General features: G+C 39.5%; 1 protein-coding gene across 1 annotated transcript in view; it reads right to left on the minus strand.

The window, feature by feature from the left end:
• Nucleotides 1–1,673: 1,673 nt before the first annotated feature.
• Nucleotides 1,674–26,410, minus strand: part of DDX10 (DEAD-box helicase 10) — a 174,872-nt gene continuing 150,135 nt past the window's right edge. Inside the window, exons 17-18 of the mRNA XM_063305813.1 lie at nt 15,887–16,011; nt 1,674–2,262 (exon numbers count right to left, since the gene is read on the minus strand). Coding sequence (XP_063161883.1) covers nt 2,094–2,262; nt 15,887–16,011 — 294 coding nt within the window. The 3' untranslated portion in view covers nt 1,674–2,093. The remainder of the gene's footprint in view (nt 2,263–15,886; nt 16,012–26,410) is intronic.

The following is a 26,410-nucleotide window of genomic DNA, read 5'->3' on the forward strand; positions in this document are numbered from 1 at the left end:
AAATTTAAATAATAGAAACAAAATTAATAGCTCAAACACCAGAAAAGGGACAACTTCCTAACCATATGGAATAGACATTTATTTAAAAAACAAGCATGGCCCTATTTTATCAGATTTTCCCGTTTGGTATAAAGGTAGTCATCACTTAAGAACCATTAGTTCAGTGACCATTGAAGTTACAACAGCGCTGAATGAATAGTATTTATGACTGGTCCTTGAAGTTATGGCCGTTGCAGCGCTCCTGCAGGGACATGATAAAAATTCGGGCACTTGGCAGCCCACCCACATCTGCAGGGTGTTTCAACTACCACCACCTATCTCCCCCCATCTCTGCCGTTTTGGCTGCCCTGCACTCTGCCAACTTGCCCTCTGCTGCCCTGCCCCCCACCACCCTGCACTCCATCCCCCCAGCTGACCTTCACCGTTTTCTTCTTTCCGCTGCTGAGGTACACCCAGCCGAGGCAGCAGCTGGCCCTTCTTGAGGCAGCTGCTGGCCGTGCAAAGCCCTTGTGTGGCCTCATGCGTCCAGCAGCTGCCTCAAGAAGGGCCAGTCTGGGCATGCCTCATCAGCAGTGGGAGGAAGACGGTGAAGTCAGCTGGGGATGGCGGGGGCGGCAGGGGCAGGAGAGTGCAGGGCAGCCAAAAGGACAGAGATGGTGGGGGAGAGTTGAAGCAGAGGCGAATGCGGCAGGGCAAAAGAAGCATGAGGTCTTGGCGTAACAACTGCAACCAGGCCTACCAGAACTGCAGTCGCTAAGCTGTGCGGTCACATGATGTTTTGCCTAATGACCACTTTACTTAGCAACAGAAATTCTGGTCCCAATTAGGGTCGTAACCTGAGGACTACCTGCATTTAGAAAAGACTGGAGAAGAAGCTGGGCTGTACCATCCTGGGGACATTTCTTATCAACCTGTGTATTTTCCTGCTAACATTGGTGAAAAATGTGTACTGTTGGAATGTTATTTCTGTTGGTATTTGGTTGTTTGCAGACCAAGCCACTAAGTTACTATGGTAACAAATCACTCTGGCAGGGTGACAAGGTCAAACTTAAGTATCTTCAGGTTGGGGTGTGAAAAGATGACCATTTAAGCTAAAGCTGCTGATTTGCCTGGGGGAAGCTTGCCACCAGAAAGTTTTTTAGTTTCTGTTTAAGCCCAGCAGCAGCAGCAGCAGCAGCTCATTTCTACTCAGAGCAAGTGTGCGTGTGTATGAGTTTGTAAAATATGAACTTGTAAAGCTTTTGTGCCTATCCAGGATTTCTGGATATGGAAAACTGTTTATGTTTTATGCTTTCTGTAAATACATTTATTTTTATAGAAATGCCTGGTATGTGTTTTTTCTGATCTCTCGGGCCAAACGCTTTCCAGCGCGCTGCCACAATTTCCTTCTCTATTTTTTGCTTTTGGAAACATTTCAGATGCAATAATGAGACAACATGGGCTAATTACAAAATGGATCACACCTATAATTTGAACCCACTGCAAAATTTAGTGATTGAAAGGGTGCTTGAAGGATAAAAATCTGGAAAAACTCCATAGGAAGAATATACAGATATACAGCATGACTAGTATATTGATTTGATTTATTGATACTTGACTAGAAAGCAAAAGCAAGGGGAATTTATATTAACATTCAGAATTTCAAGTAAATGCTTCAAAGAAAATCAAAGTCAAACTTTTTCTCATTTTATTTTGGAAAACTTGTATTGTTCTACATAAATAATATTTAAAATATTTTATGTATATCTATTCAATTCTGGTCATTTTACCTTATAAAACTCACCCCAAGACAGGAAAGATTTGTCCTTCTGGGTTACACAAAGCTTTCTGTACAAAAGGTTATTATATTTTTAAAAAATTCCTAGCATCTTTAAAAATCAACAAATATTGGAAGATCTGACACACGAGAGACTTCTACAACTTTCATAAGCAGAGTCTACCTATGAACCAAAGTAGTCATGAAGCACCATCAGAGAATCTATACTTTCAGATATTAATGCATAAATATTTATTAGCATTCATCTGTCCTGTTGTCTCTGTGATAGAAGGACAAAAATAACTGGAATCACATTGGCAAGGGAAAAAAATGAGCTTTAAATGTTGAGCAGATGTAATACTAATGCTTCATCTTCTGCAAGGGAAAGACCTGTATCTAATGGTAGAAACACGTCCTCTTGGTTAAGTTTCATCTTCTTCCTCTTTTGTGGTGTTTCCACTGCTGATTTGCTTCCACCCAATCGCCGTTTATCTGTTCCACATTCTCTGTAGAAATAAATCCATCATTTTTTTATTATTGGCATTTAAGTCAATCAGAATCATATAAGAAAGTAACTGCTTTTAAGTAAGAAAAAGTTTAATTACAAATTAGAGACAAACATGGTGATGATGTGAAAAGACAAATTAAGGTTGGAGGATTCAAAACCTAAAGTAGGAAATGGTCTCTGGCTGCAGTAATAAGTTTTTTAAATAACAAATGTGGTGCTTCAAAATAAAGCAGGGAGAAAATGAATTGATTCAGGAAAATACGTCATTTATCAACCATCCCTGATGAGTTCAATATGCCCAATTCTTGACTGATGACAGTCAACATGATCGCATATACTACATACAAACTGTGTAATTTACATAATTAGTGGGAAATACCATCATGGATTTACCCGTTTAACTTGTTCTCACAACTATACTCAATGTAGTGTAGATCAACTCTCCTAAATCAGACTAAAGACACATTTGGTCCAACATCCTGCTTTCCACAGTGGCCAATCAGCAGACCGTATTAGCAGGACTTGAAGGAGTAGCCCTATCTCCTGCTCTGAAACATAATACGGTTTTTAAAAGAAAACCCTAACTTATTAGAACCTACATTTGCTAAACGGTATCAGCCAAGTGAGCCTTCCCCATCTTCAAATAAACAACAGAGAAAACTATTCACATTTTTCCTGTGTCTATCAAGCTAGATAAAATTAAGACCTCCATGTTTTATGGAGGCACTGCAAGTGCATAATTCATATGTTCTGCCTTCCTGGGTTGCTTTTTTAAAACAAGACCACCTTCTGGCTCTCATCTCTTCTCTAGCTATTAAACCAAATTAAGAAACAGAAGGTACAATAATCGGGGGAAGATCCATGTGTAAATCCAGAACCTAATCTTTATTGATATGTAGCAATCTGACTGAAATGCCATTATTAAAAAGTGATAACTAATCTGACATATTTAGAGAAATTGAGTCAGAACTAGACTGAGCTGCACTGATTTCAACAAAGCTAAATCTGGATCCAATTCCTAGATCTTCTACCCAAGGGTTTACTGTTCTGTATTGATGTCTTTGTAAGAAGTTCTCAAGCAATTATTAAACTGTGCTTGAGTGATCTGCTTATGGATGCCATGATAACATCTATGTAACTCCAGTTATAAGATTTTACTCTTATGGCAAGTCACTAGGAAACATAAGTTTGCATCAAGCAGTGCCAATGAATGGGCTGGGGTCAGTGGGCACAAGTCATCACAAGAATTAAAGAGAGCCATGCTGGAATAACCTATGGCCTATCTAATTGAGAAATCTGTTCTCAGAGTGTTAGATAAGTATCTCTGAGAAACTAACAAGCAGAAAATGAGCGCAACTGTGCCTCCCTGCCAGTATTCCCTGTCAAATGCACTGAGAAGTACCATATCTGGAATTGGAGGTAATCAATAGCAACCATGTCCATTACTTTTTCTAAGCCTTGTCATATTTTAACTAGACTGACAGAACTCATATGACCTCAAACACAATTATTTAACTTATATATATCACATGAACCCATGGTTGGCCATAGGTGGCTACATTTATTAGATTTATATCCTGCCTTTCTTCCTATAAGGAGTTTCTATGGCTAAATCTGGATGTTGTGCTGAGTTGGTTTTTGAGTTGCAGACTTTCATTGCCTTACTAGATAACATCATCAGGGCAGGATCCTGGATCTTGGATCTTCCCAGTCCTATTCAAGCACCTTAAATCCCTTATCAGCTTCAGTGACTAGATTCACATAATATACTAAACAAAAGCAAGTAAAGACACAGACTAATGTTTGAACTCAACCAAAGTTTTGTCATTACATTACATTACATTGTACAAGACTCCTCAGAAGCCTCAGAAAAGGAGTAAGAGTGACAATGGTTCTATTTTCACCTATCCCTTTCAATCTCACAGATGGGATTTCTGGCAAAGGTAGAACCATATTCCTGAAGCTTCAGTCCTCCCCAAATCAAAAGTGTCTCTTATGAAAGAAGTCTGGATGTCTTCTTGCTTCAGGGATGGATGTTCTCTTGCTTCAGGGTCAGCACAGAAAACTGGCAAGTCAAAAGTGTTTGCAAATCTCAAGGAAAGCAGGGAAGCCAACTTCCTTCCACAGCAAGCACTCCTTGGAAATTCTCAGCATAGTCCAGGCAGAGGGAAATAGATCTTTCAGCAGGGCTTCTTGGAAAGGTTTAAGCAGCCTGTTAACCAGATGGGCTCTGCAGCCTTGCTCCAAACCTCCAGGACCTTTTTCTTCAGCTCTAGTCAGCCCGCCAGCCTTCTCTTCTATTTCCTCTTCATATAGAGACTATAATCCCCCCCCCCCCCGTTCCTTCTCCTCCTTTGCGCTATCCTCCAGCACTTGCAGGCCACAGGGCTTCCAGGATTGCACCTTCATTAATTAGAGAGGTCTGGGCTAACCCATCAGATATTCAATGCTGAGCAATCAGACAATGAGAAATCAAGCAAATGACATGTGAAAGGAAGCCCTTATGAAGCAGTACTTTGTTTTCAATGTGAGACCACAATATGCATTTGGCTTTCTCAGCCACAAGATGAATGAAAACTTTGCCATATGAGGGACACCTGCCTTTGGTTGATTGTATTTGGGAGAAGATTCTGCTAAGATTCTGTCTTAATGGTCTATCAGTATAGTTCTTGGCTGTGCCATTTCTATGTGGTATTTGCAGGACCACCTCTCCCTGAGGATATCTTCCCATTCCGCTAGATGCCCTTCCCTCAGATGGGACCTTGGAGGTGAACTTCCTCTGTAGCCCTTTAAAATAGCCTCCCACCCAAAATTCTGGGGCCCATTCCTTCTAGCTTTTCTAGAAAGCCATGAAGACCAGGCTCTTCTCCCAAGCACTGGGCTAGGATGGGATTGAGTCTGGTGCCTAGTGGGAAGGCTTATTCTGCTTTTATTCCATTGTTTTTAATTGGTTGTTGTGAACCGCCTAGGATCACTGTCTGAGATAGAAGGCCATATAAGTCTTTTAAATGTGCAAATAAATAAATACAGAAATAAGCAAGCAAGCAAGCAGCGTCCCTACCGAATAAGCACATAAGCAGACCTTTTGTCTTTGCTAGCTCTCTTTTCCTATGTGTTACAAAGGCTAGAACCGCCTCTCCAATGTCTTGGATGTCAATGCCCACCATACCCATTTGGCCAACAGTCTGGAGTGACAGAATCTTATAACCCCAAGCAGCCAGAAGGCACCATGTAGGAAAAACTTTGGACAGCCAATTTCATTTAATGACCTTGGGCAGCTTGTTCAGTCTAGCCACCTTCAGTTTAATCACCACTAAGCTGAACTCAACTCTACATTCGTTTGGCCTGAATTCTGACAAAATGGTGGGTAAAAAAAATCACATACAATCAGAAACTACAGATTTAGAACAAAGTTTGCTTTGTATTTTGACATAAGGCAAAAATATTTTTGAAGCAGCCCCCCCCGAAGAATGAATGAATGAATGAGTGTGTGTATGTATGTGTGTGTGTGTGTGTGTGTGTGTGTGTGTGTTCATCCATCCATCCATCCATCTTGAGGGCAAGGAAGCCAAGTCTCACCAAAGGATAAGACAGGTCCTGAATAGCCAGGTCAATGGGAAGAACAAGATCCACACTATCAACACATATGCTGTGCGTATAGTGAGCTGGCCAAAGGAGGACAGGGGGTTGCCAATGTAAAGACCCGGAAGCTCCTCACAATGTACGGAGGTTTCCACCCCAAGTCCAACACCCAGAGACTGTACACCAGCCAGAAAGAGGGTGGGTGGGATCTGGTAAGTACCAAAGCCACTATCCTGGATGAAACCCAGAGCATCCATCAGTAAGATGGCACCCAAAGATGAGCCCCTGAGAGAATGTCTGAAGCAGCAGCAGACATGAGAGGAAGACCAAGCAGAGGAAGTGCCATGGCAAGACAAAACCCTGCATGGGATGTACCATCGACAGATAGGTGAGGTGGCTGACATTGGGAAATCCTACAAGTAGCTGAAAAGGTCTGGACTAAAAGACAGCACTGAGGCACTGATCACAGCAGCACAAGAACAGGCACTAAGCACCAGTTCCATAGAAGCAGGGGTCTACCACACTAGACAGGACCTGAGATGCAGACTGTGCAGAGGCCTCAGAGACAGTCCAACATATAGTGGCAGGGTGTAAGATGCAGGCAGGAACAGCATACACTGAATGGCACAACCAAGTAGTTGGCATTGTGTACAGGAACATCTGCACAGTGTATGGGCTAGACCATCCCAAGTCCAGATGGGAGATTCCACAGGATGTCATGGAGAATAACAGGGCTAAGATCCTGTGGGACTTCCAGATCTGGACAGACAGACAGGTACCAGACATCATGGTAGTAGACAAGGACCAGAAGACAGCAGTGGTGATAGATGTAGTGGTGCCAAGTGACAGCAACATCAGGAAGAACAAGTAACAATATCAGAGCTTTCTGTCCAGAAGAGTAAAATGCTAGGAACAGCTAAGGTACTGCACAGAGCCCTCAAATTTCCAGACCTCTGGTAGAGAACCCGAGGTTGAGGAAGACACATACCACCACAGAGGTGAGAAGGGAATTTAAAATATAGCTATATTACACTTAAATCATATTAATTAAAATACAATCTCTTATCCAATTTGCAATTCAGCCAATTACTTCTATCACACAAGTGGGTATTAAACCAAGGAGAATTTCAATTGATTGAAATTGCAAATAGGGCATCTGTTCATAATAAGATTAGTGATTAAAACACTAATAAGAAAGCATAACAGATTCAGTATATAAAATAGGCCATATTTAAAAACAGATGCCTGAGTCGCTGCAAGTATCTTTAAAATGAGCAACCATATATATGTATCACTCTTTCTCTGAGATCTCCTGGGCAATCAATGCCATCAGAATGCATTTAGGCTTTTTTGAGAACTGTTTTTGTAAGCTTGGCCAATCCAAAGTCATGGTTTGTTTTTTTTTAACGAAATGTGGAAATATGTATTTAAGGAACCAGTCTGTGTTTTAATTATTTCCAGTAATGGGAGCTGAAAAGGAGGGCATGTTTGGCACAAGAAGAAAAAAATAGAAGGAAGAAATAAAAATTCTCTGGAATTTTGGGGGGGGGAAATAAGATGTCTGCTTAGGCCTGGGGGCAAGGGTATACTGTAGAGGCTCACAGAAGATTACAGGAGCTCCACATTAAAAAAAAAAATCTTTTGATAACATTTAACCCTGTGACCATGAAGGGTGTCAAGATAATGCAGAGGAGCACCAAGGAAGGTTCCACTCACACAGTCATATTCAGATAATTACAGTAAATAAGGCAGGTGCCCCAGAAGCTGCAGCTTGATCCTGTACAAGGGATAGCAGGTGGGGAAAGCCTTGAAGAAGACCCGAGAGAAGGTGGTTTCACATGCTGTGACATAGTGGCATTTTTCACTCTCATCTTTCTCTAAATTAACTTAGTTCCATATGCACAGTAAGAAAGAAAAAGAGAGAGATACAGGATGTCCATTTTCACAAACTATCAAGTGAAGAGGTTTTTTGTGCCCTGTTCCTCTCCCACCATCTGCGACTGTTAACCAATTGGCAGTGAACCCCTAGCTGGAGATAGCCAATAGAAGCATTTCTCTTGCCAATACCTACAAAAAGATCTATTTGCCCTAATGGGACAAAGTTGGAAAGATGCCTAAATGGTATGTCTGCCAGCCAGAAATGAAAAGTCCAATGCAATTTCTGTTTATGTGGTGTTGCTTATTATACCTTTCTGTACTATGCAGGAAGGCCATTATATGTAAATACAGCTGAAAGTGAGCAGTTGGAAATCAAGAGGCTCCCTTGTCCTATTTCTCTCTCTAGCCTTTTATTGCCTACTCTGGCTGGCAACAGCTCTTGTCAGCCCTTTGAGGTAGATCAGACTAAGAATCCATTGTCATGTAGGTCAGTACTACTGTTATTGTAATGCTATAGTAACAGAATCTTGCAAGTCTGAATGCGCTTCCCCCTTCCCTCCCTTTATCTTTGTGAGAACTAGAGAGGGGCTTGTCTGAAATGTTTACTCAGGTTACATTCCTGCCCTGGACTCAGTCCTCTTTTATCTGACCGTAGTCTTGGTAGTGGCTCTTCCTCCTGTCTCTCAAGCCTCTCTGCCCTCTACAGCTCTGCAGAGATTCTGGGAAAAGCCTTACTTACAACTACCAAAGTTTTTTTTAAACTGGAGATGCCAGGAATGAGCTTAGGAGCAAATAGCTTTACAATGAAAGGACTTCAAGGCAAACATAGAAGCAACTGAAGTGAATATTTGTAGCTCAGGGTTGAATGTGGAGTCCTTGGTGCTCTCTGAGTCTTGTTGTTTTCTTGCAGACGTTTCATTGCCAGACTAGGCAATATCTTCAGTGCGAAGAGGGAGTGGGCCTGGCTCTCAAGCCTCAGAGAGGACCAAGGATTCCATAGAAGCAACTCTCATAGATATCTCACAGACTTCTATGAGAGTTGCTGCCTCTGGAGATTACAGTATACTGAGCTATAATCCAATGCTTACTTAGAAAAGGCAAGACTTTTATACACTGATCATGGGCTTTACTTATAGGATCCACAAAGTGGTTCATCTTGGAAGCTAGCTGTTATTTGTGTTTGTCAGCAGAAATATACTGAGAAAGTTTGTTTGTTGTATGCTAGATGTTAGTATGCACTGCTTGTTAGATTTATGTTCTACCTTTCTTCTCAAAGTAGTGTACACAGTACTTCCTTTAATGACTTCTCTATCTCCAGAACAGGTACCCTGTGAGGTGGATCAATTAAAAGACAATGACTATCAAGAGTGAAGAGTGAATAGCACACTTCAAGTAATGGAAACTACATCACTTAAAACAAGGTCAAGAGCTGTTGTCTCTCATTCCAGAGTATAGGACACGGAACAATGCAGTTAAGTTACAGGAAAGCAGATTCCATCCGAATGGAATCCTCCTCCTCCTAACAGTAAGAACAGTTTTACAATAGAATCAATTACTACTCAGAAAAGTGGTAGGATCCCTTTCACTGGATGTATTGAAATGGAGGCTAGACAGCCATCTAGTTGGGTTGCTTTGATTCCTACATGGAGAAGGGGATAGGACTTGATAGCTTTAAATGGCCTCTTCTAGCTCTAACTCCCTACACAGAAATAAAAGGGAAGGACCTATGTGACAGATGGTACATCTCTTAAATAGATATGAATTTCTGCATTTCTTTTGGGGGCAGGGGGAGGAAATAAATGTAGTTCTAGTTAATCCTGTTGATCTCACTTAAATTTAAAACAACTAATGCACTTTTGTGGCCATATATCTAACTTCATTCAGTTTAAATACCTAATTCCTTAAGGATGCTGGCCTGCCAGCATAATGCAAAATTTACAAATAACAGCCTCTTAAGAATTGGTATTTTGCTAATCAAAGACACTGGGCGGCAAACCACATCAGTACATTTTAATTTCCAAGGCCAAGGAAAGATTTCTAATGAAGATTAATTAATGCAGACCCTTCTGTAGCGCCTGAGCACTACTTCTTCTTCACTCAGTGTCAGAACATTGACTGCACGCAGTGGGAATAATGAAAATACATTGTGTGATGTCCTAGTCTCTTTTTCAACTATTTGTGCACTGAAAAAGTCCTGCAGTCAGGTTTATACAACCATGAAAAAAGACCCTGAGATTTATCAGGCCTAATGCCCTAGAACTAAAATCAAACAAAAAGTGGACAAAGCTATCTTAGACTAACCAAGGAAAACTCACTCTCTCTCTCTCTCTCACACACACACACACACACACATCATTACATGGCCACAAAATAAATTAATAAGCTAATTCTATTCTAATTCTAGTTCTATTCTCAATCCTATAGCGCTATGCATACTTCAACTCACTGTAAAGCAGTTTCATTCCCTTCCTAATTCCACGTTATCTTCTTTTTTAAAAAAAGTTTACAACATGCAAATGTGGGTAGATTAATAGGTACCGCTTCGGCGGGCAGGTAACGGCGTTCCGTTTAGTCATGCCGGCCACATGACCATGGAAGTGTCTGCGGACAAACGCCGGCTCTTCGGCTTTGAAACGGAGATGAGCACCGCCCCCTGGAGTCGGACACGACTGGACTTAATGTCAAGGGAAACCTTTACTTTACCTTAATTAATTATACATTATTAATACATTTTACAGAGTATAGTTTATCTATTCTTTTTCCTGTAAAATGGTTACTTGTTTGTTATTCCACTATCACCTTTATAGTTAGAGCTGCCTAGGTTTTAAAGTGGCTACTTTTATTTTCGTATATTCTAATTTATTTATTTCTCTTTTGTGCTTAGTTTTGAAGGCAACGTAAATAAACTTTATTATTAAGGGAAAAAAATCTTTTAAATGAACCAGGTTCACATATGGCACAGAATGATGCTTGAAAAGGCAGCCAATCCCTTTTTTGGTTATTGTTAAAAATGAAGAGACTCAACCTAAACCATAATACAACCTACATTCATAATGCAGCAACTAACTAATCTCTAGCTTTAGTCACCAAAGCATTATCTTTATTATCATCTTTCCACTGCTTCAGGCACTCAGTTTCATCTTCCCTTCTTTAGTCTGTTGGAACTGCAGCTGTCAAAGTTGTCTTCATTGTCATCCTTCACCACTACACAGTGTACACCCTCCCTCCTTTATGGCAAATGAAATTAAAATGTCCTTCAATAGCTGCTACTCTTCAGTCTTCAAGCCATTACTACTATTTGTATTTTTTTTTCTCCTCTTGACATCTTTGCTATCACACTCTGCTCTTTTTCTACAGAACCCCAAAGCAACGACTAATTTAAACGTATACATGCTTTATATCTTGAGGGATCAAGATAGCTTCAAAAAGCAACTAACCCTGTTAAAATGAAATACTAAGGTCAGTTACATGCAACAGCACAAATATGACATATCATAAAGATTAAACCTTGCAGAGAGGAGCAAGTCTTTCAAATAAACCCATTACTTCCTTTCTACCATCTTTATGCCTTTCTAGTGTTTGACAATATTAAATTTAGATCACAAAACTGAATAGCTTAAGGAGGTCCTTTTATTTGTTTTAGGATAGTACATATTTCTGGGCTAAACATATTCCCAAAGAACTTAAAAATTAACTGGAGCCTCTAAATAAATCTGAAATACTATGCCCAAATAAAGGACTGCCATCATTTTGCCTTCAGTATGTTTCTTCCTAACCAAGTTAATTAGGGATAATTAGATATATTAAGGTTTATGGCTTAGCAGTAGCTATTTAACCTCCCATAGCAGCCTCAGTGCAAATGCAGGAGAGTACTTTTGTTAAAAAAAAGTCCAACAACAATAATTCAAGCATTTAAAAACAGATTAACCTAGGAATGCACAAACAAAAATAAAAAACTCACAGCCAAACTTATAAATCAACATCAACAGTCAGAGTTGAATCTAATAGGAAGCTGGTTAGGCAAAGAAAAGAGTGGCTTAGCCTTCCCCAACCAGATGCCATCCAAGTGGGTTAGATTATAAATCCCTTAACTGCCAGTAAGCTGCAATGTATGCTGTCTAGGAATTGTGGAGCTGGGCTCTTACTGCCTCTGAAAGTGACCAAGTTTGGATTGAAAGCTGGGGTAACTAGCTGGACATGAAATGGAATTTTTATCCTCGTTCAGGTAGGGGGAGTTTAGATATGTTGTCTATTGGGCTAGCACCAATTCTACTTTTGTAAAATGGGAACAGAACCAATCTCAGAGAAGAGTTCTGAGAATGAAGAAGGATAAGTAGTAGTCTGTATCTAAGAGAACCAAAGCAATTAATAACCCTGGCTTGACAGAATCAATATTTACCACTCTTCAGTTATTTCTAAGCAGTGCTGTTCCCCACTCCTCCTCCTCCTCTTCCACACATATATATATATATATATATATATTCATATTCATATTCATATTCCATCTCACTAATGTGACTCTGGGCAGTGTACAATAAAACCAACAATTTTTTAAAATCACAAACAATCATTAAAAACAATTAACGGGAGAGTGCATCAAAATCTCACATACAATACAACCATCTCACAAGCTCCTTATTCCTGTACCATGGTATCCCCAAGCCTGCTGAAAAAATCACGTTTTAAAAGAGATTCCTGAAAGGACAATAGGGTTGTAGCTAATCTCACCTTGAGGGAGGGGGATGATTTTCCAAAGGGTGGAACTACTGCAGAAAAGGCATGTCTTCTGGATCCTGTCAGGTGGAACTCTTTAGCAGGTGGGAACCAATGCATGCCCCTCCTGCTGGACCTGATGGGATGGGTAGATGTAACCAGGAAGAGGTGGTCCCTCAAATGTATTTTTAAAAGAGTTACATCAACTCCATTTATATTAAATGCCTACCCAAAGTACTGCATCGATTTCTCATCACTGCAACCATGCTGCCCTTTTTAGGGAATGTTGATGAAAAGATGGTTGGGTTGCAATCTCCCATCTGGGGGAGATGGGCGGTGATAAACATTTGATAAACAAACAAACAAACAAACTTCAGAGGACTCTGGAGGAAGCAGATTATCTGGACTCTTTTTAGTGAAATTTCAGATCTAGGTATAGCACTGAGGTGGGTTGGTGGTGGTAAATCCATCCTAGTTGTCCTTGATCTCTTAGCAGCTTTTGATACCATGATTGTGGCATCCTTCTGGACTACTCAGGGGGCTGGGAGTTGGGAGCACACTATTACACCATTTTTCTTCCCCTCTCTGGGTTTGATTCCAGTCAGTATTGGTAGGGGAAGAGAGGTCTAATCCTAGCCCCCAGTTTTGTGAGGTGGCTCAAGGCTCAACATTCACCTCACTCCTGTTCAACATCTACATGAAGCCACTGGGCAAAGCTATTTGTTGGCATGGTGTTAGGTATCATCAATACACTGATAATACCCAGTTATACAGTATATCTCTATCCCTGGCTGACTAAGTGATGCCATCAAGTTTTTTCTCAGTGACTGGAGGCTGGGGGTGGGGGGATGAATTAGAGGGTCTGCCATAATTAGTTTTGAATAGGGCTGCCTTGAAAAGCTCTCAGAAGCTGTAACTGATCCAGAATGCAATGGCATGGGCAGTTAGTTGCGAGTGTACCTTGGTACATCCATGCAATGCCACTACTTTACCAGCTGCACTGGCTTCCAGTAAGCATTCAGGTGCAATTCAAGGTGCTGGTTGTCACCTACAAAGCCCTCCATGGCACAAGGCTGGATTGTTTGTGAGACTGTCTCCAAGATGCAACAGGTGGATATGTTCCAGGTCACTTCTATTAAACAATGTCATCTTAGAACCTGGAAAACGTGCCTTCTATGTTGCTGCACCTGCCCTGTAAAACAATAGATCCCTCAAGATCTGGATGGCCCTGACTTTGCCCATTTTTTTGTGAAGCGCTGAAGACCTGGTTTTTCTCTCAGGTGTTAGGTGAGACCATTTTAACAGTTTTAACAGTGCAGATATGTGAGTAGCTTTGGACATGATGCATCTTTAGTTTTTGTCTGGTGCTTTTAGCCATCCAGAGTCCCATTGCAACTTGGGAGCCAGATGGATGGGTAAAATCCTCTCCTAATTTTTCTCTCTTTAACTATAGGTACACCATATTAACTACAAAATGAGAATGAAATGCTTACAAGGCTGTATGAGCCTTTGAATATCAAAATGGCTCATCTTATACGAGAGACTGAAGGCATTTTCAAACAATTTCATCAGTCAAATTGTTAGCATCAGCCTTCAAATCACAATGTTTTCCCCAAATATCCATTAAATGATAAATTCAATTACTGCCTGCAATTAAATATATCTACTTAGCAAAAGTTATGGTTAGGAATTCAGCCTGAAAAAACTGACATCTTGAAACAGCTGAAATGCATATTCCATTTAGAAGTGAGAACTAAGATGAACAGCCAAGTATGTAAGAGATTAATTGAAGGTAATGAAAAAACTGATCAGATCTTTGTTCCAAATCAACATTCCTTTTTAACAGTGCTTCGGAATTAGAGATATTAAAAATTCAATTTGACTTGCCTGATGAATATTCAGCTCTGCTGCTGCTCTCCCCTGTGCCTCTCCCCACCTTCTTAGTTATTTAACATTATGATTGCCTTAAATAAGCAATATAATGAATGATACTAGATACATGAAAAATTCATTTCACTAAGCTTGTGGCGGGATGCAGCTTAAAGGTGATTTGTTAAGTAGCAGATATAAAATAGTGGATTATACATATCTTTCATCCCTTAAGGGATGAGATAGGGAAAAAATGCCACCCATGATTGACAAGACTTTTTCTAAAGCTTTCTACAACCAAGACAAATTCATCAACTTTTCCCCAGTATGATTAGTACAAAGATGTACTTTCTTGATTTCATTACATATATCCTGAGGAAAAAAATATTTTTTTCTGTTTTTTCTTAGTTTGTATTTGTATTTTTTATTTTTTATTAGGATTAAAGACTGTCTTGTTAATTGTGTAAGTATAAGCCAGTTTGGTCTAGTAGTTAAGATGCTGGGCTAGAAATCAGGAGTCCGTGAGTTCTAGTCCCACCTTAGGCACGAAGCTGGCTGGGTGACCCTGGGCCAGTCACTCTCTCTCAGCCCAACTCACCTCACAGGGTGGATGTTGTGGGGAAAAGAGGAGGAGGAAGGAGTATTAGGTATGTTTGCCGCCTTGAGTTATTTATAAAAAGTAATAAAGGCAGGATAAAAATTAAATGAATAAATATAAACTAAATAAGTATTTTTTTAAAAAAAATACATATATCTTACTTCTCTATATTAAAAGCAAGAGTGTACAAATGATGAAAGCAGGGGAAGTGGCCACCATGGGGCACAGGGCAGACCTGGGGGCATCCGCAGGGGCAGCAAAGAAGTCAAGATGGAAACTATGACCACCTGACCAACTCTTGATCCTTTTTATGAGTGCTGCGCATGCATTGCATGTAAACAAGGGGCGGGACTTCAACTGTGCCCACTATCCTTCCTGTTTTTAGATGCACAGGAAGTCCTGGGATTCCCCTTGTTGCAGGCTTCCTGGGGCCCCAATATGAGTCACAGCAGAAGAATGATATAGGGCAAAGGAGGAGTTACCCTGCTGTTGCTATATCCTCCTCCTCTGCTGCTGCTTTATGGTCAGCCATGGTCTCAGCTAGCAGTGGCAGCACTACCAGCCTCCAAATAATTCAGATCCTCTTGAAGTGGGGAAGGGGAGGCCAGACAGTAAACTGAAAGATCCTTGGAGGCCCTGGCAGTTTCTCAGGTACTCACTTCTTCTCCTGCATCCAATAATCTATAATCATCGGGAAGCCAAAGTACATATAGTTTTATGTGCAAAATACCTCTTACCACTAGTATTTGTGTTAGTTGTGTATATACCTGGTAGATAATAAAGCCACAGGTCTAAATTAGCAGGCAGGGCTATTCTGCACTGTCCTGTCCATAGCTGAATAATATAAGCTAATTGGCTGATGTAACTACAGCAGAATGAAGGTAACTTTGATTGATTGTCTTTAACATGTTTAGAATCTGGTAAGCTAGAGAAGAAAAAAACAAGGAAGGAAAGAAAATTAAGATGTCAATGCAACAAATACCTGTGGCTTTTTGGAAGGATCTCTTGTTCATCATCTCTGTATCCATCTGGGTCTGGAAGTGTACTTGGATCAAATTCCTCATCGCTGTCACTGTGATCCAGAAAGGCTACAGGGTCTTCTTCGGTCTACATAAAGATTTGCAGTTAGATATCTTCATGTATTATGATCTCTCTTAGTTCAAAGAAAAATCCATAAAATATCTCTGAGATATACATAGGAAGGAATCTAATCAAGCTCTTCAGAAATGGCCCTTATATTCTTTCAATTCTGTCTACGTAATCTTTGCTATTTGTATGTGGGTCTATATATCTGTATGTGTATACATGTACACACATCCATACATTTCTTGTTTCTTGTAACGTCCAGGGTTGGTGATGAAGAACTTGAGTGATCAAACAGAAGTCAGGGCCCCAGTAGTTTGGGTACATCCATCATTGATTGTGGCACTATGATGCTGCTCATTCACTCACAAACTACTTGCATGGATGGCAAGGTATCCCCACTGAGGAACCTGAAAAATCTAAGGCAAGATGGGCAGTAACGAAATTTGAATAATAATAATAATAATAATAATGATAATAATAATAATAATTTACAATGTCCCACATTAAATGACTTTGGCAAATTTCTGTGAAGTTAATTACAACATTTAGAACTTGCAGTCTGCATCCAATCTACTTGTCTGGCTTAAAATTAAGTGACTGTTCAAAAATATAGTACACTCTGGTAATTTTTTTTTTAAAAAATCAGTAATGATACCAAAAAAAAAAGCCAACTTTGAATAAAGAGTTGATAATCCTTATATGATTGCTCTTATTTGAAAGCAGTTTTCATATAGTTTCCTTCCAATAGTTGGGAGGTTATAAATGTTCAATTAACAGCTGATAAATTTAACTGTACTACATATACTATTGCCATTTTAGACAACATTTATCAGGTGTTTAACAGTACTGCAGCATACTTGAGATAATGAAGCTTTGGATATCAAATGCTCTACTATATTAGACAGGGAACAAATATGTTGATATGGAAATGTTCACCATCTGAAAGATGGATCTTCTAGGCATGGTAGAACAAAATCCCCAAAGCTATGGAATCTAAGTGCAGAAAAGTTAGATTCAAGGAGAAGAATAGCCTAAACCAAGGTTTCTCTACCAGGGTTCTGTGGAACCCCAGGGTTCCATAAGAGGTCACTAGGGGTTCCCTGGGAGATCAGGATTTATTTAAAAAATTATTTCAAATTCGGGCAACTTCACATTAAAGAGGTAAGTTTCATTCTTTATTTTTAGTTTAAGAACACTGTTAATGCATATATACAGGCCTACCCATGAAATGAATATAATAATTTTGTAACTTCTGGCCTACATTTGAGCCTGATTGTGCAGGGGTTCCCCAAGGCCTGAAAAATATTTCAAGGGTTCCTCCAGGGTCAAAAAGTTGAGAAAGGGTGGGCTAAACAATGAAAGGAGAGGTAGAAGGACAAGACAAGCCAGAGACACCATGGACTAGGGCTGAATTCACCCCCTTAGCAAATTACTAATAAAATAAGGAAGTAAGAACAAAACAACCAGAAATCTGAGTGCTAGTACACAGATAACCTTGACCATTTTTTTTTCTACAGTGAAGAAGAAAATTTAGTATAATAGAATTAATATTAGAGCTGTGCAGTGCTTCAGATTTTTTTTAAATATAACTTTTATTAAGAGTTTTAATTACAATAATAAAAACTAATACAAACTAAACTTAAAGAGAAGAGAATGTAACGAAGAAAAAGTGCAAGAAAAAAAGAAGAAAAAGAAAAGAGAGATAATAAAGAAAAAGAAATGAAATGAAAATATATAAAGAAGTGACTTCCAAAGGTCGTAAATGTGAGGATTGGTCATAAAGTTACTTTTTCATCACCTTTGTAACTGTGAATGGTCACTAAACTAGACAGTCACTAAACAAGGACTACCTGTATTTTTTGAAGGATCAGTTCAAATATACTGCAGTTCCTAGGGAAATTGGAACAGCTTCATGAAACCTTGTAAGATGTGATCCATCCTCACATTAAAGAAGGTCAAACTCCTTCCTTTTCATGTAGATATTAAAGTTATTTTTCCAGAGTGTGCTATTGGTTTATGAAATGCCAATTTTTCATCTGCAAGTAGATTATGCTACCAAGCTGCTGATTCATTTGTCTTTTTATTTCAGGAACACCTGACAAATCCTTATACATTATAAAGAGTGTAACTTTATTTATGGTAAGCAAGGTGAAATACATTTGTTGATTGATGACATGTGTGTAGCTTTCATAAAAATAGAAAACAAGGCTTATCTCCAGGAAGATTACATTTGGAGATAATGAAGAAAAGAGTGACCAAAGGGCCAGCTGAGGCTGCAGCTGATGGTGCTGTGGGTTCAGCGTTTACAGCTGAAACATCTTAAATTAATTTAGTGAGAAGTAATGATACCTGAAATAAGAATTAGCTGTTTCATTGCTCATATCCTCTCTCTGCTGATATCCATCAACATCAACATGTCTCACAGAAGGAAAAGAAGTAAATATTTGGGAGAAAAAGAGAAAAGAATGCAAACTAACCTGCTCCAGATTTCTGCTACTGTTCTTTGGCTGTTGAGTGGGCTGGTCTTGGGGAAATTGTTTTATGTTTATTTATTTTTTCCCACCTTTATTTTTTTTTATAAATAACTCAAGGTGGTAAACATACCTAATACTCCTTCCTCCTATTTTCCCCGCAACAACCACGCTGTGAGGTGAGTTGGGCTGAGTGTGTGTGACTGGCCCAAGGTCACCCAGCCGGCTTTCATGCCTAAGGAGTGACTAGAACTCATGGTCTCCTGGTTTCTAGCCCATTGCCTTAACCAATATATCATATCAATGTAGGTGTCCATTAGAACTACAATGACATCATGACTTGGGTCACATCACTTGCTTCCTGCAGATGCCATGCATAACGGTGCTCCAGCAGCTTCCGTGACTTTTCCAGGCATAATTTGTTGTGCTGACTCTGACCATATCATACCCATCCTTCCCATTCTGGGTAGAACTTGCAGAATTCTCCATTTAACATTGCCACCGAATAAAATGTGATGAAAGTAAGACACCAAGTTTTGGGAAAGCTACCATGTATCTTACACCTTCATTCCTCATAAATCTCTTCTTCTTTATGCTATCACAACAGTTATGATTAATTAAAAACTGCCATTCAATAAATTCATATAACATGGTATATAAGAGAGTCTTTTTACTGGATGCTCACTATATTGGAGTCAAATACTCTCTGTAAGAGCTGTAAAACTTTTATCTTTGAGCTAGGAGTTACACAGCCAGGCTCTAACAGATGCATAATATATGTCTATGGCAAATATTTAATATAGAATTGAACTGTATATCTAAGAAAGTTTTATTTATTGTTCAACCTACTATAAGTATCTCACTGTTTAAAATGAAGTGGAATAAAGATTCAAAGATATATTTTGTATATAAAAATATTTTGTATATCTTCAATCTTCCCAGCTGTTTTATTAAATCATAGATACATCCTACTCTATCTACATTATACTACTTAAGAATGTGCCCTTATTGCACCTAATAAGCATCTCTGTTCAGTGAAAACAAAATCTCTCTTCTAAAAAAGGAAGAGAAAAAAGAAAAAGATTTGAGGAAACCCAAAACTATTACCCATATAGGAGATGTATTTGGCCAACACTTTCTCAGTGTCTGTAAAGATACCTCTCTTCAAGCAGGCTTTTGTTAATCAGTTTAAGTATTAATTTAAATGTTGCATGCCCTAGTCATCTCCCATATAGACTACTGCAATGCGCGATACATGGGGCTACCCTTGAAGAGTACCCAGAAGCTACAGCTGGTCCAGAATGTGGCCATGAGGGCAATTTTAGGTGCCCCAAGATCAGCACATTTAACACTTTTGCTGCACGAGCTGCACTGGGTGCCAGTTTGCTTCCGGGTCCAATTCAAAGTGTTGGTTATTACCTTTAAAGCCCTACATGGCATGGGTCCAGGTTACCTGAGGGACTGCTTTACCCCCTGTGTATCAACCCGTCCCACCCAGTGAGGCAGAGAGGGCATGTTACAGACCCCGTCTACAAGAGAATGCCATCTGGCGGGGCCCAGGAAGCAGACCTTCTCTGCAGTGGCTCCCATCCTTTGGAACACTCTTCCCCCAGAGGTGAGGCAAGCCCCCTCTCTCCTGACCTTCCAGAAAAAGCTGAAGACCTGGCTCTGCCATCTCGCTTGGGGTGGGAAGGGGAGTAGTCGTTCTTGGGGATGGCTGGCGCCTTAAAGTGGTCCTCAGATATATATGAATTGAATTATAACTTTTAACTGCCATCTGGATTCTATTTTATACTTCTCTTTCGTATTTATATTTTATGTATTATTGTGGTTTTATTGTATTTTGATTTTTTAGCTTTGTTGTAAACCACCCAGAGTCCCTCTCTTGGGAGGAGATGGGTGGTGGCGAACTTTGATAAATGAATGAATGAATGAATGAATGAATATTTTTAATGTTTTTAATAGGAAAAAATCTATCTATGTGGTCACTAAGAATTGACAATGACTTGGTGGCACATAATTAATCAGTTTAACATCTTAGATTTTTAAAATGTCTGCAAATCACGCAAATCAAATAAATAAATAAATAAATAAAAATTTTTAAAAACTAATGATACAACCAAAGAGCAACTCTAGAAGAACAAAATAAAAGTCTACCTCAAACACCTGCTTTTGTTACTAACTGGCTGGGGAATTATGGGAGTTGAAGTCCACACATATTAAAGTTGCCGAGTTTGAAAAACTCTGGCGTAGAGCTTCAGTAACAGATGAAAATAGAGGAACTTAATGCAACTGTCAGGGTTTATTTTTCCCAATAGAAAGTCAGTTGGGAATTAATCACATTTTAATTGCAGCATGTTCATTTCATCTCAGGCACATGCATGAGGAAGGCATATGTGGGTAGGTGCAGGACTGTCATAAAATAAGATGCCAAAAATGGAACTAAATGACAGCTAGCTTTCTTGAGTGTGGGATGAAACGATCGTGAAAAAGTTAACAAACTATATAAAGTCAGCAAACGTTAAACAAGTAAAAAACTTGTTCTTCCAGTAATGGCAAATATTCAAAATATTTACAACAGGAGAAGCCTAGCTTGCTTCTAAAAATTCTAGTGGGTGGAACAGTAAATATCCATTCAGAGTCCTATTTATTCGAAAATACAGTACAACGTTTGAATATCCTAGAAGCAGGGGACGGATCACTCAAATTCCATAAAATTAGGTGTCTGGTAGCACTTTTTCAGACTAAATTTTTTTTATTAAAAGGCATCAGCATAAGTTGCAGCTCATTTCAACAGATGCATGGAGCAGCTGGACTGATGTAGGATTTAAATTGGGATACAGTGGGGGGGAGTAAGGTGGGGGGAGAGGGAGGAGAAGTTAGGTTCCATAATGTGCCAGGTTTGCATATGTTCATTGATAAATGTGCCCTGTCTATATTTATCTGTGAATCTCTTTTTAAAATTTCATGAAAATTCATTATTATGTACACTGGTGAAGACACATTCACAAAGAATGGATATCTTCAATGTACTTCTCTCAAGTATACATTTAGAAAATATACATTTCAGTATATTTTGCAAGCTTTGAAATGCAGGACAAAATTCAGAAGTACTGGGTAAATCTTACAGAAAACCAAATTGTAATCCAAGCATTAATTAGGTAGTGCCTGGAAGCCAAGCCCTGTGAGGAATGGTTGAAAGAGCTCAGCGTGTTTAGATAGCAAAAGCAAAGGCTGAGATGATACATTTCTGAAGGCTGAAACATGCAAGAGGGTAGGTTTGTTCTCTACTGAAAGAGAGAGCAGACAGGACCATTTGATAGAAATTAAAAGATGGCAGAATCAAGGTGAAATCTGAGGCTTTGAGCTGTTAAGTGGTGGAATCATCCATCCGTCCATCCATCCATCCATCCCGCCTTTATTATTTTTACAAATAACTCTAGGTGGGGAACATACCTAATACTCTTTCCTCCTCCTATTTTCCCTACAACAACAATCCTGTGAGGTGATGGTGCTCCTCCCCACCTCACTGGAGGTTTTCGAACGGTTTCTGGAATGGCTTAGTCAAATCTGGAGCTGAACATAGAATTGGACTACATGTCCTATAGATCCTTCCCACTTCATACATTTTATGATTCTACTGTGGGTTTTTTATGTTGTTTTTTTTAAAGGGGGTTCTTAAGTGCCATCTAGTGGCATCATGGACACCAAAGCATCAGTGGCATTAGGTTGCTGACCTCCATGTTATTAGTGAACTTCATAAAGACACACAACTGCACAATGATCTGAATTATTTTTCAGTCTTTTTCTAACATATTAAAAATGTGCTACATTTATATTACAAGAGTCAGCATCTCTCCATTTCTCAGATAATCATTCTGCCCATTTATTCTGATTCCCTTTCTATTCCCCAGCCTTTTTCAACCTTGCATTTGTTTGCATATGAAAGAGCAGAACCAATTTCCTTTTGTCAAAGAATATTTTATTTGGTGCCAATGTTTCTAAACTGCAGACTGTAGCTTTTGGAAATAAATGAGAATTGAAATGGAATAGCTTCCCTGCATTTTAAGGACAGCTAGTAAGCTTAAATAAGGTTTGAATTCAGGGTTAAAAAAATAATAAATCCCTGGCACAATTCCCTTTATATTTCAGTAATTCTAATGACTGGATAAAGTTGAGAAAATATTTTAAAGAAGGTATTTCCAAGCTATGATATTATAATAATCTGAATTATTCAAAATGATACATTTAAGAATAAATGTAATGACTTTTTATTTAATCAGTTTTAAATTATGTTTCTAAGCAATGAAGAAACCAAAAATAGTAGCAGTAAATTAAATTACCCTTGCATAGGCTGCACCAAAGCTCTTATGCAAAAATAGTGTTAATGACACTATTAAAACAATACAATTAATATATGACAGATGATTTCTCAAATGTATACATAATGCATATATAATTTATTTACTCTACATGTATAATCAACAGACCCACAGAGATATACAGGAAAATAATAAATTTGGGCATTTATGTATTCTGTGATTCTATGACTAAAAAGCAAAAACATCCAGCATTGCCATGAAACTCCAAGCTACCATTTAAAAAGAAAGAAGTTTAAGTCCTTACAATGATGAAATATCTGAAAATACATGGATAAAATCAGGTGAAAAGAGAATATTTTTACCACCACCATTAACAACAACATAACCTTAGCAAATATTGCACAGCCCAGCTTCTCCAGAAAGGCAATTGTTGTCCATTTTAAACAAAAGTATTTTGCAGTTTTTAGAAGTCACCTGGACACTCAGTATAACAATTATTACTAAATGTTATCTCCATTATATGACACCAGTAACTTATAATGAAGCACCTTGCAACAAAAGACACCGAATAATTTATTTATTCACCATTTAATGAATAAGGAAACAAAGTCTCATTTCTAGAGACTCTGAACAACACAGCAGCTATACAGACTAAAGTTAAAACAAAACTACAACAACAAATAATCAACTGATGTGCCACTATTTGGGGGTCATATAATTCAATCATCTTCAGCAAAGGATCGTTACCTTGTCGTGGTGCTGGAGCTTGAGCACCTCAATGATGCCATGAGCTAAACCGTGAAGGGCCACCCAAGACGGGAAGCTCATGACAGAGAGGTCAGACTAAATGCGATCCCTGGGGAAGGTAATGGCAACCCACCCCAGTATTCTTGCCGTGAAAATTAAATGGATCGGTACAACCAGAGATATGTCAGTATACCATTGGAAGATGAGACCCCCAGGTCGGAAGATGGTCAAAATGCTACTGGGGAGGAACAGAGGATGAGTTCAACTAGCCCCAGACGTGATGACGCAGCTAGCTCAAAGCTGAAAGGACGGCTAGTGGCCGACAGTGCTGGTGGTGAACGGGGAATCCGATGTTTTAAGGATCAACACACCATTGGAACCTGGAATGTAAGATCTATGAGCCAGGGCAAATTGGATGTGGTTATTGGTGAGATGTCAAGATTAAAGGTAGACATTTTGGGCGTCAGTGAACTGAAATGGACTGGAATGGGCCACTTTACATCAAATGACCACCAGACCTACTACTGTGGACAAGAGGACCACAGAAGAAATGGAGTAGCCTTCATAATTAATAGTCAAGTGGCTAAAGCAGTGCTTGGATACAATCCAAAAAACGACAGAATGATCTCAATTCGAATTCAGGGCAAGCCATCTAACATCACAGTGATCCAAATATATGCCCCAACCACAAATGCTGAAGAAGCTGAAGTAGAGCAGTTCTATGAGGATCTGCAGCACCTACTGGACAACACACCTAAAAGAGATGTTATTCTCATCACAGGAGACTGGAATGCTAAGGTGGGCAGTCAAATGACACCTGGAATTACAGGTAAGTATGGCCTGGGAGAACAAAACGAAGCAGGACATAGGCTGATAGAATTTTGCCAAGGCAATCCACTCTGCATAACAAACACTCTCTTCCAGCAACCTAAGAGACGGCTTTATACATGGACTTCACCCAGATGGACAACACCGAAATCAGATTGACTACATCCTTTGCAGCCAAAGGTGGCGCACATCTGTACAGTCGGTAAAAACAAGACCTGGAGCTGACTGTAGTTCAGATCACGAACTTCTTCTTGCACAATTTAGGATCAGACTAAAGAGATTAGGGAAGACCCACAGATCAGCTAGATATGAGCTCACTAATATTCCTAAGGAATATGCAGTGGAGGTGAAGAATAGATTTAAGGGACTAGATTTAGTAGATAGGGTCCCGGAAGAACTCTGGACAGAGGTTCGCAGCATTGTTCAGGAGGCGGCAACAAAATACATCCCAAAGAAAGAGAAAACCAAGAAGGCAAAATGGCTGTCTGCTGAGACACTAGAAGTAGCCCAAGAAAGAAGGAAAGCAAAAGGAAACAGTGATAGGGGGAGATATGCCCAATTGAATGCAAAATTCCAGAGGTTAGCCAGAAGAGATAAGGAATTATTTTTAAACAAGCAATGCGTGGAAGTGGAAGAAGACAATAGAATAGGAAGGACAAGAAACCTTTTCCAGAAAATTAGAAACATCGGAGGTAAATTCCAGGCCAAAATGGGTATGATCAAAAACAAAGATGGCAAGGACCTAACAGAAGAAGAAGAGATCAAGAAAAGGTGGCAAGAATATACAGAAGACCTGTATAGGAAGGATAACAATATCGGGGATAGCTTTGACGGTGTGGTCAGTGAGCTAGAGCCAGACATCCTGAAGAGTGAGGTTGAGTGGGCCTTAAGAAGCATTGCTAATAAGAAGGCAGCAGGAGATGATGGCATCCCAGCTGAACTGTTCAAAATCTTACAAGATGATGCATGCTATATGCCAGCAAATTTGGAAAACACAAGAATGGCCATCAGACTGGAAAAAATCAACTTATATCCCCATACCAAAAAAGGGAAACACTAAAGAATGTTCAAACTATTGAACAGTGGCACTCATTTCACATACCAGTAAGGTAATGCTCAAGATCCTGCAAGGTAGACTTCAGCAGTTCATGGAGCGAGAATTGCCAGATGTACAAGCTGGGTTTAGAAAAGGCAGAGGAACTAGGGACCAAAGTGCCAATATCCGCTGGATAATGGAAAAAGCCAGGGAGTTTCAGAAAAACATCAATTTCTGTTTTATTGACTATTCTAAAGCCTTGGACTGTGTGGACCATAACAAATTGTGGCAAGTTCCTAGTGGTATGGGGACACCAAGTCATCTTGTATGCCTCCTGAAGAATCTGTATAACGACCAAGTAGAAACAGTAAGAACAGACCACGGAACAACGGACTGGTTTAAGATTGGGAAAGGAGTACGGCAGGGCTGTATACTCTCACCCTACCTATTCAACTTGTATGCAGAACACATCATGCGACAAGCTGGGCTTGAGGAATCCAAGGCTGGAGTTAAAATCGCTGGAAGAAACATTAACAATCTCAGATATGCAGATGATACCACTTTGATGGCTGAAAGTGAAGAGGAACTGAGGAGCCTTATGATGAAGGTGAAAGAAGAAAGTGCAAAAGCTGGCTTGCAGCTAAACCTCAAAAAAATAAAGATTATGGCAACCAGCTTGATTGATAACTGGCAAATAGAGGGAGAAAATGTAGAAGCAGTGAAAGACTTTGTATTCCTAGGTGCAAAGATTACTGCAGATGCTGACTGCAGTCAGGAAATCAGAAGACGCTTCATCCTTGGGAGAAGAGCAATGACCAATCTCGATAAAATAGTTAAGAGCAGAGATATCACACTGACAACAAAGGCCCGCATAGTTAAAGCAATGGTGTTCCCCGTAGTAACATATGGCTGCGAGAGCTGGACCATAAGGAAGGCTGAGAGAAGGAAGATCGATGCTTTGGAACTGTGGTGTTGGAGGAAAATTCTGAGAGTGCCTTGGACTGCAAGAAGATCAA

The sequence above is a fragment of the Candoia aspera genome, chromosome 5 (assembly GCF_035149785.1).
Source record: "Candoia aspera isolate rCanAsp1 chromosome 5, rCanAsp1.hap2, whole genome shotgun sequence".
Classification (NCBI taxonomy): Eukaryota; Metazoa; Chordata; class Lepidosauria; order Squamata; family Boidae; genus Candoia; species Candoia aspera.